Raw genomic sequence first — 18,714 nt, 5'->3', positions numbered from 1 at the left:
CAGTCTAATAATGCTAATTGGCAGCCTCTAAGATAAGTCCAAGGAGAACTCCCCTGACATGTCTAATCAAGAGTCCACTATTATTGATTATTTGATAAATAAACCATTTTTATGCTTATTGCTGTGCTTGAGATAACTATTTCAGTCCTGCTTGAGTGTGATTATTTCTCTCAGATTTATTCTGCCTCTTGGCATTAATGATTTCAAGCATGACCCTATTCCCATCTAGAATTAAATTATGATTGTAATACAGCTTAAGAATTTCAACACTCTACTCAAATTATATTTTAGAACAATATGATGTGCTAATCCTTTTATAATATAACTCAACTGGCAGATTTAAAATCACCGTTAATGATTTTTTAAAATGCCAACTCAGAGGCACTATTTATTCCATGGCTTTCAAAGGAGGATCAAGCAGAGGAATTTCTATCCACTCTAAGGACAAGTTATATTACTCAACTTCAGAGTTTTTTAATTTGTGGACTTTGGCATCCTCTTTGAGTAGGGTTAAATAATGTTTTAATACTGCAGGTGTTTCCTCTACTCAATGAACATAAACCTCGAAGTTAATAAGAAGTGGGAAACGTGTCTTTTTAAAAAATTACGTTTTCTTGCACCTGGGTGGCTCAGTCGGTTAAGTGTCCAACTCTTGATTTCGGCTCAGGTCATGGTCTCACGGTCGTGAGATTGAGCCCAGCACATAGCTCTGTGCTGGGTGTGGAGCCTGCTTATGATATTCTCCCTCTCTCTCCTCTGCCTCTCCCTTGTTCACGTGTGCTCGCTCGCTCTCTCAAAAAAACAACAAAAAAAAATTTCTTTTCTTATGTTTTCAAGGAGAGAGTACAGAAATAGATAGAAAAGCAACTAAACACGGAAAATGAGTTGAAGAAATCCAGATTTTAAAAAGGCTAAAATCCTCTGGGGTCCAATTCAGAAGCCTAGACTCTGTGGTTGGGAAAGATGAAAGATAAGGGCAGGGGAGCAGAATCAAGTGAAAGTATCCAAAATTTTATAGGCAATGTGTAGGGTATACCTGGACTTACATCAAATCTAAACAATATTAGAACTAGATAGAATATGATACAACGCTTCCTTTTATAGGACAGTCCTATATTACGTACAGAATTAGTCACACAATGGGAAAATCTCAGGTAATTTAAATTACTCTGGAGAATGCTTAATAAAGTTTTATACTAGAGACTCATGTATAAATCAACCCTCAGTAAGTTCAATACAACCAGTTCTCCTGGCAATGGCACAAATCACCATTTCACAAATCACCTCTATATTCAAGCTACCAGTATTTGGCACATTTACTTCATCTATTCTTCCTCCACCTCCTTTTTTGCTGAGCTGTTTTTGAAACAAATGCCTGATAAGTCATTTCTCCCTTACATATGTACTTCAGTTTATATCTCTGAAAAATATGGACATTTCTTGTATAACTAGAATGCCCTTATTACACGTAACATAAGGTGAATTTAAATATGTTTCCCTCATTTATGCTTCGTAAACTGTTTTGGCTTATTATTATATTCCCAATGCCTCGTAGCTCTTAGCACATAATACTACTCAAAAACAGTTTCTGGGACTATGTGAAGAGATTTAAGTATCCTCACCACCATCTAAAACTAACTACAAAGGTTCAGGTTTCAGAGAAGAGTACAAAGTTCAGGACCATGCCTTAGATCATATGGTCATTTATATCAGGAGAAACCTAGAACTGACTGTAGAGATGGAATCACATAATTACAAATGTTCTCCCCTGCACATAAAATTTACTTAATTAAGCCTATTAAAATATATACCAGATGTCCCACTAGACTCTATGATGCAAGTTCAAGACAAATCTTACTATTTCTAAGCAGCACAGATGTGTTTTAATAATTAGTTTCTCTAGCTGATTAGCTTTGCAAGGTCAAAATTAGGTCAATTTACACCTAAAAGTACTAAGAACTGATTTAAAACCCAAGAATGAGTTTGGAATTAGCAGGTTTCTACTGTCAGAGATTTTTCAAGAGCCTTGAAAGAAGATTTAAATACACAATTACAAAGAAATAGGTTCATCTAAAGTTTTTCTGTAAGCTATTAGAAAAATTTAAAGCTTAATTAAAAAGTAAAATAACAAAAGAGTACTATTCAGTAAGGAAACACTGAAGTTTGAATTTTAAACATTTTAAAGTTTTATTTAATAACACTTGCATTGATAGGGGTGCCTGGGTGGTTTAGTTGGTTAAGCGTCTGACTCTTGGTTTTGGCTCAGGTCATGAACCCAGAGTTGTGGGCTTGAGCCCCACATTGGGTTCCACATTGAGCATGGAGCCTGCTTAAGATTCTCTTTCTCCCTCAGTCTCTCTCCCCTGCTTGCTCACTCACTCTTTATCAAAATAAAATAATAAAATAAAATAAAATTAAATTAAATTAAAAAAAGTTTTTAAAAATAACACTTGCATTAGCCTTAAAAACCTTTAACCCAGAGAAGAAAGCAGGAAAAGACCTCTCTGACCTCAGCCGTAGCAATCTCTTATTTGACACATCCCTAAAGGCAAGGGAATTAAAAGCAAAAATGAATTACTGGGACCTTATGAAGATAAAAAGCTTCTGCACAGCAAAGGAAACAACCAACAAAACTAAAAGGCAACCAACGGAATGGGAAAAGACATTTGCAGATGACATATCGGACAAAGGGCTAGTATCCAAAATCTATAAAGAGCTCACCAAACTCCACACCCGAAAAACAAATAACCCAGTGAAGAAATGGGCAGAAAACATGAATAGACACTTCTGTAAAGAAGACATCCGGATGGCCAACAGGCACATGAAAAGATGCTCAACGTCTCTCCTTATCAGGGAAATACAAATCAAAACCACACTCAGATATCACCTCATGCCAGTCAGAGTGGCCAAAATGAACGAATCAGGAGACTATAGATGCTGGAGAGGATGTGGAGAAACGGGAACCCTCTTGCACTGTTGGTGGGAATGCAAAGTGGTGCAGCCGCTCTGGAAAGCAGTGTGGAGGTTCCTCAGAAAATTAAAAATAGACCTACCCTATGACCCAGCAATAGCACTGCTAGGAATTTACCCAAGGGATTCAGCAGTACTGATGCATAGGGGCACTTGTACCCCAATGTTTATAGCAGCACTCTCAACAATAGCCAAATTATGGAAAGAGCCTAAATGTCCATCAACTGATGAATGGATAAAGAAATTGTGGTTTATATACACAATGGAGTACTACGTGGCAATGAGAAAGAATGAAATATGGCCCTTTGTAGCAACGTGGATGGAACTGGAGAGTGTGATGCTAAGTGAAATAAGCCATACAGAGAAAGACAGATACCATATGTTTTCACTCTTATGTGGATCCTGAGAAACTTAACAGAAACCCATGGGGGAGGGGAAGGGAAAAAAAAAAAAAAGAGGTTAGAGTGGGAGAGAGCCAAAGCATAAGAGACTCTTAAAAACTGAGAACAAACTGAGGGTTGATGGGGGGTGGGAGGGAGGGGAGGGTGGGTGATGGGTATTGAGGAGGGCACCTTTTGGGATGAGCACTGGGTGTTGTATGGAAACCAATTTGACAATAAATTTCATATATTGAAAAAAAGTAAATAAATAAACAAACAAATAAATAAATAAATACAATTAGTATCCTAAAAAAAAAAACAAAAACCTTTAACACAAAGACTTGTTTTGACTCCATTGAAAGCTAAATATCAGTGCCTCTTAAATATATCTTTCTACCATTTATCAAGTATTTCATTTAAAAAAAAAAAGGGGGAAAAACCAAAATGAGAATTGGGAAGCAACACAGGATTTATTTTTAGTTCATGAATTTGTTTATGTTCATTTTCTTTTCTTAACTTTCAAAACTCTTCAATATGTAGGCCCAGATTTTCCAGACGGCTTTTAAAAACAACATATACTTCTGTTTCTACTTAGGATTAGAGGTTTGCAAAAGATCTTCACTATGACGTAACAATAAAAAAAAAAATGCATTGGCAAAGCTAAATCATCATATTTTTCATTAACCATCGAAGAGCCGTGCATGCAAAGAAGTCTAGGTAAACTATTTTCAGAGAGGAATGAGCCAGCTGTCCTAGTTGAGGAGAGAGAAGCAGTGGCTTTCATACCTAATGGCATTTACCCAATGCTAGGCCCTGGGTGGGAAAAGGAGCAAAAATACCAGAGGCACAGCAACTTAGCTGGGACAAGGGGAACCCAACCAATTTTAACGGGCGGGTCTGAGCTAGCATGGTGCACTAGAAACCGGAAGCCTGAAAGGCAGAGCTAGCAAACCAAGAAGGTGGATGAAGCTGGTGGTGGTGTTGCAAAGCTGGCAGAGGTTTTCTTGCAGTGCTTGGATCACAAAGCCAAAATCATCTGCAACCACACAATTCACTGTCACCATTAACATGATATTACCATTCAACTCTCTGCTATTCCAGAAACTCTTGCCCAGGAAGATGAGGTAGTTTCAGGCACCTCAAGAAAACCTGTTTATATGAACAACAGACCTTTCAACTAATCCTGAGAGCAAATACCCTCTTCTTAGGAAGAGGCGGCTCAACTAGACTTTATTCTTCAAGATTCACTTTGAAACTCACCTCTCACTGGGTCTACCAATTCTTAGCAAGGCCATGAGCCACGCCAAATCCATGTCAGGACCTTTCCTCTCCCTGGTAAACCCTTGCTCTGCATTGAGAGATCCACTGCAAATCAGATTTCTCAAACCTCATAAATATCCTGACTTTGTCTTCCTCCCTAAACTCAGCTGTATTTCGATGGCCTTCCCAGGAAGTTTGTGAGAGGAAGGGGCCTGATCCTGTGCCCAAGACTTTGGAAATTAACTGCAGTGATACCCAGCCCTAACCAAGCTCAATTCCAGATTAGATGAAAGGATCAGCTCCACCCCCCAACAATCCTAGCTGCCAGACAGAGATAAGTGGAAGACCTTCTAGAAGAAAATATTACCTATCTTAGTCTGTACTGTCCTTTCCTATAGTGACTACCACAAAATATAAAATTATGAAATATAAGAAGAAACAGCAAAATGTGACCCATAATCAAAAGAAAAAAAGCCACAGAAGTAGAATCACAGTTGGCTCAGGGAAGTAGCAAATGGACCTTAAAAGAATGATTATAAGTATGTTAAGGAAACATATCAACTGTATCAAATATCAATATCAACATATCAATCCTTACATGTCAAAGATTTATGTGAGTACGTAACCTGAAAAAATCATCCTAAAGTTTTCATTTTTAAAGTAAACAAGTCATTTGTATACAAAAGGCAAGATGAAAAGTCATTTAATGTATACTAGGGTTATGAAAAAGGATGCTTGGCTGTAACTTTAAGGAGCTTATAAAGACAGATGCCAATATAAATGCTGCTGGGATACGAGGGAGAGAATATTACACAATTACAAAAAAGACATTAAAAATAAACTAGAACTCACAACATAAACCATATTAGTTCTAAATTGTATGGCTTTAAACCATTTGCTTTTGAACACTTACAAACTTTCCATAAAATTATGGGCCTTATTGTTTATTTACTACAAGGTTAGGCAGCTGCTATGATAGAAAGTCAGTTGCTAACTAAAGTTTATATCCCATCATAAAAGCAAAGGCAATGTGGCCTAAACTGTCAATAATATGATACATAAAAAATGCTCAGAAAATTGCTATGTATGTGCTACTAGTATTCAGAGGAAAATTATCCTGTAACCAAGACCCAAGACATTTACGTATGAATATCATATGTTAAATTCCCCCCAAAACACAAAAACCGGTTTGTTAATGCAAAACACTACAATAAAACTGCTATCAAATTTCTTCTGTGGTATGTGTATGTGCCTGTGTGTGTTGGTGGTGAAGACCACAAAGAAAAGATGTTTTCTATTAAGGGTTCTAAGAAACTTGAGAAAGCCATCTAAAAACACTATCAGTCTACAGCACACATGCTTTTGAAATTAAATGCAAAGGGGGTGTTCTTAGCATCTTGTTAGTTTGAAAAATCCAATTTCCTCTAATATTTTAATTAGGCTACAATTTTGGAATCTCATTAGAAATACATGGTTATGCATTTATTTAAAATGGGATAACTACTCGGAGAGATCATCCATCTTACTTTCTGGCTATGCATTCAAGTTTTAAGCCCAAGAAAAGAAGTATGTATTACGTTTGAAGGTTTGTACTTAGCAGTATAAAACCAGATAAATTTTTCTTCATTCTATCTAAAAAAGCCACACCTCTTCCCTCCCCAAAGTAACTCTTTCCATCTTTTTTGCCAGGCATTGCTTTTCTTTAGTATTTTCACTAACTCTTCTTATAATATAAAGGAGAAACAAAGTTCCAATTAGGCACGCATCCTTTTTAATACCTTTGTTATGGATTATTCCCAAGTAACCAGGCGAATAATCTATCTATTCAAAAGTAGCCTTAGAGACTAAGCTTGCATAATAGCTCCAGATGGTTGGTAGCAAAAGAGTATAAGGAGCTGGCACCACCTCAAAGAACAGAAGATAGTTGGAGTAGATATGGATGGACAGTTGGGACTCTACAAATAATGAAAATGTAATAAAGGCACCACAGGCCACAAAACCTTACTCGTGCCAGGCTCGTGTTAGGATAAGCATGCTGGGAAGGAAGGAAAGTTCCCAAGAAATGTAGATGCTTGACCAAATAACGATACATTTACTCTGAAAGAGTGAAGAAAAAATTTCCGAAGATCTACTTTTTCTCTGCAGCAAAGAGGACGATGGGATATGTGACTTATTTTATCATATAAATCTGTTAGCCCTATCTCTGAGGAAGAGTGCATTTTGATCACACTCTCCTTCTCTCTCCCTTCCAAGAACTGCTAGACTACAGGCCGAGAATCACATTTTTCGTATCTGTTTCATATGCAACACGGTTTAGATTTTACAGATCTGTTTCAAATGCAACATGCTACCTGGAATGCTTCCACATGTGGAATATCTCATTCCTAAGTTTCTTTATGTTGTTTAATAGTTTGTACAATCCCACCAAGGTGGTCTTCTGGGGTCAAGATATTTCAAAAGCAAAACATAGTGATTTATTTTTCTCCATCCATAAAATAGGAATATAAGTACCCACCTCAAATGGTTATTAAGAAGACCAAATGAAATAATGTTTTTAAAGTGATTAGCACATTGCCTGACATGCGAGTGTTCAAGGACTTAGACATTATCACCAAGACAGTTTATATTGACTAATTATTGACAGAATAATCTCAGCAGGGTTAACACTGAGTAAGTACTAGAATTTATACGTTTGGTACCTGGCATGCATCTAATACATATCATTTGAAACTATACATTCCTCTCAAGGTGAATTACAGACTGTTTTCAGCAGTGATCAGACATATACAAGTCCACTCCAATCTTCTGCCACTTTCTCATTTCCAGACTTTTACATTAAAATCATTCAGGCAAGTTGGAAATAAAAATATAAATCTAAAAGGTTCTTTACAGATATAAGAGAATAGTTTATTTTTTATTCATTTTTCTTATGGAACACTGTACAGGAACAAATGCAGCAAATACTTATTTGATATATTCCTTAATACAAAAGTTTTGATTACAATCTTTGTGTTAAACAGACTTTACCAGCTTTTTTTCATGTTTTATTTCTATTTTACTCTTTTAAATATACAGAATAAAACAAAGATAATTAACAGATACATACAAGTTCTTTCAACATAAAGTTTCTTGTACTCTATGGCAAATAATAGGAATAGAAAATAATTCTATATATGCATTGTGAAACTCTTTCTGTAGCATTAACACTACTGCAGCTAAAACTACTTTCTAAGGCTTTTTAATTGCTAGGGTACAACATGACCTATGTGTAGCCAAACAGATATGTTGACTGAAGATCTGTAAGGAGGAACTGGACAGCATGAGCTGGGCCGGGGGCACAGGAACAGGATGATAGTGAAGAGTTTTATTCACCTGGGATTGACAGTGGTGGCTGCCACTTACTGAGTGGGCCAGGGGCACTAGGGCTTACAGGGCCTGAAGTGGCGGGGGCAGCTTTGTAGCAGGCTAATTCTCAGATGTGGTTTCAGAGTATTTTCTACTGAGGCACCTGGGTGGCACAGTCGGTTAAGCATCTGGCTCTTGGTTTTGGCTCAGGTCATGTTCTTACAGTGGTTCAGGAGTTCAAGCCCCTGTAACGAGCCCTGCTCTGGAGCCTACCTAGGATTTGCAAGATCTCCCTCTCTTGCCCTGCTTGTGCATGTGCTTGCGCTCTCTATGCCTCTCAAAATAAATAAATAAACATAAAAAAAGAGTATTTTCTAGAAGTTCAAAACACAGTCTATTCCTTTACCTCTTCCAATGTGTCTGGGAATGATGTTATTTAACTCTTTAGTAAATCCCCTTCTGCTTTAACGAGTGATTTGGACTTTGTTGTCTGAAACTAAGAACACTGACCAATAACCCAAAAAATAGAGAACATTTTAAAAAACTCCATAAACTCATCTGTCTACATATGTTAAAAAATATGCACAACTGAAAACAGCTTTTGAGGTCTTCACTACAGTTTTACATTTGCTCTACTTTGATTCATGCAAAGGACACTGAAAGTAGATTTGAAATAATATTACTTAATAATATTGGTAATATGGCATTTTCTATCTAAGAATTCCTTTACAGATAGATCAAATGTCATTAATCTAGAGGTCTTCTTTTTTTTTTTTTTTTTTTAACTCTCACGGATCACTAACATCAAAACACAGGGTAAATCTAAGAGTTAAAGCCTTCAGCCTATAATGTCAATTGACCAAATCATTTTAGTTACTAAAATGGACAATTAGAAAATCTGAGAGAAATGAATGAGAAGAATGAAATTTTGTTTTTATCAGTTAAATGAATATAATGATTGCCCCCAAATCATAAATCTGGAATCTAGATATTTACCTTTTAAAAATTGTAAAACCAACTTTAACAAAAAGAATTCCTCAAAACATCAAAGCACACTGTTAAACTCATTTGGATGTAAAATAATTATTGGATCAAAATAAACTGAGACAATTTTTAAAAAGCCGTAAAATATTTTATGTGTCAATGTTTCAAAAAATCAGGTTTAAGAGTCAAAATTAACATAACTATAATCTGTTTCACACAGTTCCTAACTATACAGTTTTCAGTGAATTTTTGTTTTGACAGACAGAGAACGAGTGGGGGAGTGGCAGACAAAGAGGGAGACAGAGGATCCAAAGCAGGCTCTGCACTCACAGCAGAGAGCCCAATGTGGGGCTCGAACTCACGAGACGTGAGGTCATGATCTGAGCTGAAGTTGGATGCTTAAGTGACTAAGCCCCACAGGCACCCCCAAAATTTTAATTTTGTATAGGTATGATTAATATTTCAAAACCTGTACAATTTTTTAAACAATGTATCAATATCGCCTATGTGAATTCATACTTTTTTAAGTAAAGGCCCACATTTTATTAATATTCTGAGTCTCCTGGAAAAAACAAATACTGTTATCTTAGTATTAATATACATTTACAAATTATTTAAGAAAAATATTTATATATTTTAATAACCCTTCCAGCTACTTTTTAGGTGCTTCTACAAATATTAACTCATTAATCTGTTTAATTAGTTTTTAAGATAGAAATTATTACCATTTTTCTTAAAGCAGTTGATTAGTCTGAGGTATAGATTACTTAGGTAGTTTAAATAAAGTAACAAACTAGTGAGTGGCAGAATCAAATGTGCATCCATATTTGTCTAACTTTTCTAATGCCCATACTTGTTCTGTTACACCATGATGCTTCTTTAAGGAAAGGTAAATCATCAGTTTATCATGTCTCACACAGGAATATAAAATATTATACCAAATAAACGTATTTTACTTCCATCTACATTGAGTGTTAAGAGTTATTAAGAGTTGTATGACATGAACTTCTGTCTATGAAGATAAAGATGCGTGTTCTCAATTAGTTACATGAGAGGCAATAAAGAAGAGTCTATAAAAAAATCATTATGCAAACATGACTTTCTCCTCTGAACTAAACTAACTTTTTTGAAGTCTACTGACCTATCAAAACAGATCTGTTCAATAGCCTAACAAAGGCAAAGATAGACTGTCAAAGGCAATAGTCTTTTCCATTTATCACAAGTCTGGTAATTAATTCATTAGCCTGCCAATCAACTGTACTGCTAGTGAAATTTGTGAGAGTAGAATGAAACAGCTTACCGTGCACATGGATGTCTTTGTAATTTTCAGGGTAAAATCCGAAGAAAACTCCAAAGCTGAGACAGAGGTTGTATGGCAATCTATTTGCTACCCGTTAAAAAAGAGTAGAGGGAAGAATTTACTAAAATCGTGAAAACAAAACCAAAAACAAACAGATAAATATTACTTCTTTTTTATGCAAAAAGAATTACTGTAAACAGATGTTTTGCAAGGTTTAATCATTCAAACCTCACTTCTGGGATTGTTTGCAAATTTAAGGGCTACTAGCACTATCATTTAGTTAATTTTTATTTAAACCAAATTAGTATTTTTAGTTAGACTTCTTGTACGAATACTATATATCAAATCATGGCTCTGATGTGCTGTTAAAGTTTTTCTAAGATACATTCAAATACTTTCAAATACAAATTTTTTCCTGTGCTCCAACTAAAATCATTTTGTATACAACCAGTGGTACACATTTGCTATAAATTATGCATGATAAGAGTCAACATTTTCATAGGAAATGCCAACTTGAAAACATATGGTAATGAAAAGGATAAGGTGTTTTAGAATTCTATTTTGTAATTGGATTTAAAGTTTGTTAGATATTAGGAAAACGGTAACAGTTATAACCAACGAGCCAAACCAATTATGAAGGTTCCACTCAGGAAAAAAATGGCCAAAGAGCCTCATGTTCCTGTTCTGCCCTAGTTCAAGCCCTTCTTCACTTGACTATGGGGAGCGGACTATGGGGAGCGGTTTCAAGCCAGGGCAGTGAAACCAGAAGGGATGCTGTGGAGGCCTGACTTGCCATGAGCAGATTATGACACAGCATACACCATGCACAGGACTATATACTTGAGGCATTACCCTCTTTAAGAGAGCTTCAGAAAATTTAAAAGAAGTTACAGTTTGGTTGCCTGTTACTTGTAGAGGACTGTGGAACAGGGAACAAAATATATTTACCTAAACAAACAAATGATTAATATTTAAAAAACAAAGAGAAAGGGTATGTGTACCTTTTAAACATCTTTGTTTTCAGTCTAAAAACTTCTATTTCAACTAATTATTCATAGTCGTCTTTGGCATTAAACAGAGAGATCACTGGAGACAAAAATTAGCCCCTCCCCCTAACAACTCTCCTTTTTGCTTAGCCTTGAGGCTGAGTTGGCTATAACTGTACACTCCTACCCTAAACCAAAAAATCCAAATAAATCTCTTACTATCAGTGTACCACAGCATTGAACAATCCTATAATCATTAGCCAGGCTATAGTTTTTTTTCTTAAAAGCTGAAAGCAATTTTAATCAGCTTGCTCTTGTTGAGAAACTTTACATAGTTATTACTCTATGCCAACTTTAAATATTTTACCTATTAAGAAAATTAACAAATATTTACTGAATATCCATTTTATGCAGAGTACAATTATTGATGCTATGAAAGTAACAGCGTGACTATGAAAAGCAGACGATGTTCTGAACCTAAAACTGAACTATATTCATTTATATCTAATTGAAGCAATATGACTTTTCACTGAAAATTTACTGTTTAACCCACGTAAATTTGACACAGCAAAATTCACAATAAAACTAGAGACTGACACTGTGAATAATAAGATTTTAAAACAGAAAAGGAATTAACCGAGAAATCTGAAGACAGTTGGACTTTAGTTTCATAGGCAAATTCAGTGTTATTACTTAATCTGAAAAAGTGGAAGAAACGTGAATGTGGGAAGTTAAACTGTATAGAATATATGATATGAATGAATAATCTGGCTGTAAATGAGAAACCAGAATAAGGCCAGGGAGGTGGTAATGAAGCAGAAATGACTTTTTGTCTGTAAGCCCTTCAGTATAAGGAATTTCAATACAAACAGAAGTGATCCCAAAGGCTGATATAATCGACTCATAAATATTATAACCTCAAGGTACATTAGACTGATTAATATAGGAAGAATAATCATAGTTTTGAAGGTCCAAACATAATATCAATATATTAATTTCGAATACTGAACTCATAAATGAAAACGAATAAAAACGGCAAGTCTGTTAAAATAAAATTGGTAAAAACACCTACCTTAATACTACAAGCATCGGAAATAATAGTCATTGGATCTAAAACTTCCACAACAGCTTCTGGAATAACTGCTTTCTTCATACAGGACATGTTGAAGCCATAAACATTATCCCAGAAAGCAATTCTATCAGCATGTTTATTCATATCACTTACTGCCACAAGGCTAATAGTGCAAATATCAGGGTACACTGTAACAGATAAAATACCCAACAATTTACCATTATCTCCCTTTATGGCAAGATATACTTTAAAAGGCTAAGTATAAACACCAAAATCATCAGTATGAATTATTAGCAATTGATTACTAGCAGTGGGGTATTAACATAGGTGTAGATCAGGGAAAACAACCAAGTTCCATCTTGTAATCTCTAAAAAAAAAATTCTGTTATGGTAATGGCAAAATTAAAATAAGGTTCCTATTACAATAGTTAAAACAAGATGGCAGAATTAAATAAACATGAAAAGAACAAATTTATTAACATTAAACTTACAATATGCTGACTTTAAAAAGATACTAAATCTTTATACATTACTCTGAAACATACAGAAAGAGACATCATTTAACAATATATGGGACATGTAAAAAACATTATGATGGAATTTTACAGTTGTACAGAAGACCAGTTTATATTAACCTCTCTTATTTATTAAAAAAGGAAATATTGGGGCGCCTGGGTGGCGCAGTCGGTTAAGCGTCCGACTTCAGCCAGGTCACGATCTCGCGGTCCGGGAGTTCGAGCCCCACGTCGGGCTCTGGGCTGATGGCTCAGAGCCTGGAGCCTGTTTCCGATTCTGTGTCTCCCTCTCTCTCTGCCCCTCCCCCGTTCATGCTCTGTCTCTCTCTGTCCCAAAAATAAATAAACGTTGGAAAAAAAAAATTAAAAAAAAAAAAGGAAATATTTATGAACATCAAGAATGTGCCAGATAAGTTATTCTAATTTATAGACTGTGGATCCATGTCCATGTCCCTACTATCAAGAAACTTATATTTAGACAATTTTGATAAATAAATGGACAATTATTCATGATGTAATAAATACTAAGAAAGGGGAAGTATAAGGTACGGGGAAGCTCACAGCAAAAATAGTTAATTCATATTTGGCTATCGCAGGGGTGCAGGGATATTATGTAAAATAAGAACTGAAAACCACATAAGTTAGGAGTAGGGGTGGGAAGCAGTGTTCTAGGTAGAGCAAGCAGTGTGCATATAGGGTTACAATTAATATATGCTCTAGTTTAAGAGAAAGAGATATAAGGCTACAAAGATAATAAGGGAGCAAAGAAAACATAGCTGGATAAACCATGTTAGTAAAATGGATTTTATCCTAAGAATAATAACAAGCCTGTGAAAAATTTTACATAGGGTAGCAACTTGAGCAGATGTTGGTTTTGGAAAAGCCAGATGGAATATAATGTGGGGAATGAATGGAGGTGCAAGATTAAGACAGAGACAGAATAAGAGATAGTTGTAATAGCCCAGGCGATCTGAAGTAGAGTGACAACTGTGGGAATGGAAAGAGGTAGATACATACAGCTGACCCTTGAACAACAAGGGTTTGAACTGCGCGGATCCACTTCCACATGGGTTTTTTTTTTGATAAATACAGTATTGTAGTGTAAATGTGTTTTCTCTTTCTTATGATTTTATTAATAACATTTTCTTTTCTCTAGCTATTTTATTGTAAGAATACAGTATATAATACACATATCACACAAAACACATGTTAATCGACGATATTATTGGCAAGGCTTCTATCAACAGTAGGCTATGAGTAGTTAAGTTCTGGGGGAGTCAAAAGTTACACAGATTTTTGACTACACAGGGGGTGGGGCAGTTAATGCCCCTCACTCCAACATTGTTCAAGGGATATCTAGGAGGAAGAGCTCACAGGTTTTAGTTTTAGCAGCTGGGCAGATTGTAGTAGTAACCATTACATTAGTGAATAAATAAAGTCAGATTCAAGAGGAATATGAAAGTCCAATGCTATGGGACAAATGGGTAAAAGTATCCAATAAGCAATTGAAAAGATGGGCCTGAAATTCAAGAGATGATCTGGGTTCAAGATATAAATTTGGGACCATCATCATATAAAGCGAAGTGTAAGTTATGCGAGCTCATGAGGTCATCTAGGGAGAGTACATAATCCATACCAGAATTTAAGGTACGTATAGAAGAAAAGGAGACTGGTAATAAACAGCTGAGAAGCTGGGGCCACTGAAGTAGGAAGAAAACCAAGAGAGTAAGTGTTAAGAGAAGGGAGGGAAGAGAGTAATTCAGGAAGAAACTCTATTCCAAGAGTTAAAAAGTCTGTATAACACCAAATTTAAAAAATAATATTGATTTGATTTTTTCTCTGGTAAGTAAATAACAAAGTTAACTTTGTCCTTCAAGTAAGATTCAGGGGATTCATGAATTAAAATATAAATCAAATTTCCTTATATCAATAAACTGAAAGCAAGTACGTATGTACCAAAGAAATGCACAAAAATAATTTCATGATTATTAACCAGCCTTCGGATTTAAACAGCAGAGAAATAACCCTTCCCTCCCCCTAAATTTTGTTTCTATCCACAGACTTAGGAATGTATTATTCAATGACAGCAGCATTAAATTATTTTCCAAATAAAGCCCATGATAAGAGCTGTTGGGATCAAAGCAACTGCTCCTTTCAAGCCTGATGTGAGACATCCAGACAAAATACTTGGTGCTATGTCACTGCGAAGTTTCTCAAGTCATCCGCAAGGGGGCATGGGAGTTAGATGTGACAGCTGACTGGGCTCCAGCTGACTGCCATGTAAGGTGAGTTACTTCTACTCTCCTCCTTCACAGACATGGTGAGCCTCTTGACTGGGTTTAAATTCCTGATAATACAAATTCTTCAAAGAATCTGACTTTTTGTTGAATATGCTGAACCAGTAAGACTATCAGCTACGTGGAAGTATGTTTACTTACTCAAACCAGGTCCTTATATGAGAAACAACGAAGAGTTCAAATTTTACAGCAACTTTAGATATTTGGCAACTTCTTTAGATATCCTTTGGTGGACTTAATATGACAATCATACAAGTTTCCCACATTTTGCCCTGTAATTTTATACTTAAATAGGAATATAATAAGGGCACAGATCAGGGATCAGCAAACATTTTCTATAAAGTAACTATTTCAGGTTCTGTGGGCCATATGGTCTTTGTTGAAACTATTCATCTCTGCTGCTATACTGTGAAAGCAGCCCCAGATAATATGTAAATAAACGAGCTTGGCTATGTTCCAATAAAACTTTATCTACAAAAACAGGCAGCAGGCCAGATATGGATACCACTGATATAGACGTGGGAGAAATGGATGAGGGAGGTCATTATCAGGGCCACCATATTGTAAACCTTCAGGGAGTGTCATTCACACTACAGTCTATGGGAAACTGAATAGCCTTTGGAGTCGTGCAGTGCACAGACATTGAAATCACTACAGCCCACAGAGTTCTTCTATTTCAGGTATTATTAAAATCTTAGTGAAAAAATTTAAAATATCTTAAGTCTCTATATCAAGGCTGGCAAATTGTGGCTCATGGGTCAAATTCAACCCCCTGGCTGTTTTTGTAAACAGTTTAGTGGAATAGTGCCACCCTCATTTATTTCCCTATGGTCTATGGCTACACTGTGTTCTAGTAGCAAAGTTGAGTAGTTGAAACAGTGACTGTATGGCTTACGAAGCTGCAAATATATTATCTGGCCTTTTGTAGAAAAGTTTGCTGACCTCAGGCTCTGTATCAAGCAATAGGATATACTAGCAATACTACTCAGAAGTAAGGATAACTTCTTCATAAGGAAGAACTAGAATTTACCCCAATATACTTGCAAATGTTTAAAAAATATTTTGGTACTAAGAAGAAGTAAAGAGAAATATGATTTTACTTTTTCTAGTATTGAGGTATATTTTTCAAGCTAATTATATTTCACAAAGGTACAGAAAAAATGTTTTTTGTATTTGTTAGCATTTGGAAATGAAATTATTTTTAATCTTTGTTAGTAAGAGCTATGAATATTCATAAAGGACCTGTAATCAATGTTATAGGTCAATCTAGTTCCATATCCACCTCCTCACAGCTGTCTAAAATTTTGGGCCACCTGCCAGAATCCTGACTAACCCTTTACCTTCACATCCTGACCCATTTGTCATTTGATTTTTGTCAGATAGAAGCATAATTGAATAATTACTCCTTCTTGTAGGTGAAATTAACAAAGTGCTGATTGGACAAAGCACCCTCTTACCAGACCATTTATAAATTCATGGCTTTGACATCTGTGTCCTTCTCGATTCACTGCCCAGAATTCATTTGTCACTAGAACAGCTCACATGGTGAACAGATAAAGATGGGAAATCCTTTATCCCTTAGAAATGCCTCAAAAACTTTGGGACACTAAAGGATAAGACTGAGATGCATAAAGAAACAATTCCTAGTAAGCACTGGCATCACTGCATATATATTAAAACCAGAGAGTAAAAAGGTTTAGAAGGATAATAAGTCAAAAATAAACTATTCTTTTCACAATATACATCAACAACATGGAGAAAGATTTTAGTAAACTAATGGTCAATGACAAAATGATTGATATCCATCAAGGGACGTATACTACTAAGTTACTAAATGAGCAAATATCCTGGAGTTGAATAAGCTTAGAAATAAATTTCTAATTTATATAATATGGATATCTACATCCTAGCTTAGCTAGGCTAAAATGTAGCTGCAATATGCATTGAAAAATTATGTACTGAAAAAAGTAGAAAACGGTACTACTGTAGTATCACTGGACAAAAGAAAAGTAACAAATGTGAAAAACACAGATCTGAAGAGGAGGAAGTAGTGTATTATGGAAATACTAAAGGAAACCTCCAAACACTATGAACCATGGTCAGTGGCTGATTATGCTGAGATAAGCTATGTGAAAATCAAGTCTGAATAGTATGATGCCCAAATTCATTTTGAAACTTTTATAAGGTATAAACCTAACACTAACTTCATTTTACTAGCTATAGCTCGTTTTACTATAAATCTACAGTTTACCAGATGTAACTCAGGAGAATTCACCTTTATTGAGCAACTACTTCATTTGAAGCATCTCATTTAGACTTTTGTCTGATTCTTTAAAGCTAGATCATAATCTTCATTTTACAGATAAGAAAAGTAAAGTTCCAAGGGGTAAAGTAATTTGCCCAAATTACTGGTCTTAATCAGCTAAGTAGATAACAAGTCATCTGACAAAGGTGGGTCAATTTACGGTCTAACTGCAAGATCTACATGCTTTCCATTATGCATGATGCTACATTTTATGCTTTTCAAATGGAAGAAAGGGAAAGAGGAACCCTATTTTCCTTAGGTAAATGGATACTAGTTGGAAGAGAAAGAGGAAGGAGAAAGGAGTTGAGAAAGATTGGAGATTAATAAAATTTCAGGGCAAAGTGAAGAAAACGGAAACGTTCAGCTTTACTTATTCGAGCTGAGTTAAGGAAGGAGATCATGGGGCAAGAAGAAACACCAAAAAGGAAAGCAAACAAGTAGAAATGAGGGAACAGTGAATAAGCTGTACAGTTCAGCTTTCCACATACAGAAGGAAATATAAGGAAGATAAAGCAGCAAATCCGGACTTTGTAACAGAAGCAATTTCTTAATTTCTTATTAGCATAGGTTAGGTTTCCAATGCAAATTCCAATGCAAAACCTTCAAGACAGATTTATTGTGGACCAATATATATTTATGTATCTGCCACTCTATTTTGCTGCCCCCTTGTAAAATATTTGTGAAATTCTCTATGTTACAAGGCAGGGCCAGCTTTACCCTACAGAAGCTGAAAACGACAGAAGCTTGCTTTCCCTCTCTCCCTTGCAGGTTAGGCATGCACACATGACCTACGTCCACTAATGATAAGCACCTAAAGTTCTGGCTACTTTTCAGAGGCAGCAATGCCTTCTGTTGGTAAGATCAGCAATGTAATATGCCAGCTAGTGCCCAATATCAGGGTAGTGGTATCACTTCTAAACCAGTCCTGTAACATAATTTTGGACATTACTCCTGGCTGCATAACCTTCCAGCCTGGTTTTCTAGTTCTCATAAAAACTTAGTAACCTACCCTACCTATCCTTTTAATAAAGTCCTTCCTTCTCTGTTGAATAGCCAGGGTAGATTTCTATTCTTCCAACAATACCTTTGATTGATAGAAAGGAAAATGTATATTTTAAATAAATTTTTAAAACAAGACTTTCCTCCTACTTTTTGGTTCAAAAGCATCTTGATGTGGGGCCTGAACATCCATATTTTTAACAAAAAGACCCCAGTGACGGTGATGGTCAAGAAGAGAAAACAGTGAGTTTGGAACTGGCTGCCTTGGTAATTGCGCATTGTACTGGATGCAATCCTCAAC

The 18,714-nt window shown here is 35.7% G+C and overlaps 1 protein-coding gene across 1 annotated transcript in view; it reads right to left on the bottom strand.

Moving 5' to 3' along the window:
* PRMT3 (protein arginine methyltransferase 3) overlaps nucleotides 1-18,714 on the bottom strand; it is a 139,046-nt gene that overhangs the window by 35,513 nt on the left and 84,819 nt on the right. Inside the window, exons 12-13 of the mRNA XM_043580815.1 lie at nucleotides 12,298-12,485; nucleotides 10,240-10,326 (exon numbers count right to left, since the gene is read on the bottom strand). Coding sequence (XP_043436750.1) covers nucleotides 10,240-10,326; nucleotides 12,298-12,485 — 275 coding nt within the window. The remainder of the gene's footprint in view (nucleotides 1-10,239; nucleotides 10,327-12,297; nucleotides 12,486-18,714) is intronic.

Source organism: Prionailurus bengalensis, chromosome D1 (assembly GCF_016509475.1).
Source record: "Prionailurus bengalensis isolate Pbe53 chromosome D1, Fcat_Pben_1.1_paternal_pri, whole genome shotgun sequence".
In the NCBI taxonomy this organism is placed as follows: domain Eukaryota; kingdom Metazoa; phylum Chordata; class Mammalia; order Carnivora; family Felidae; genus Prionailurus; species Prionailurus bengalensis.
Note: the sequence above shows the minus strand (reverse complement) of the source record. Positions and strands in the feature narration are given on the sequence as shown.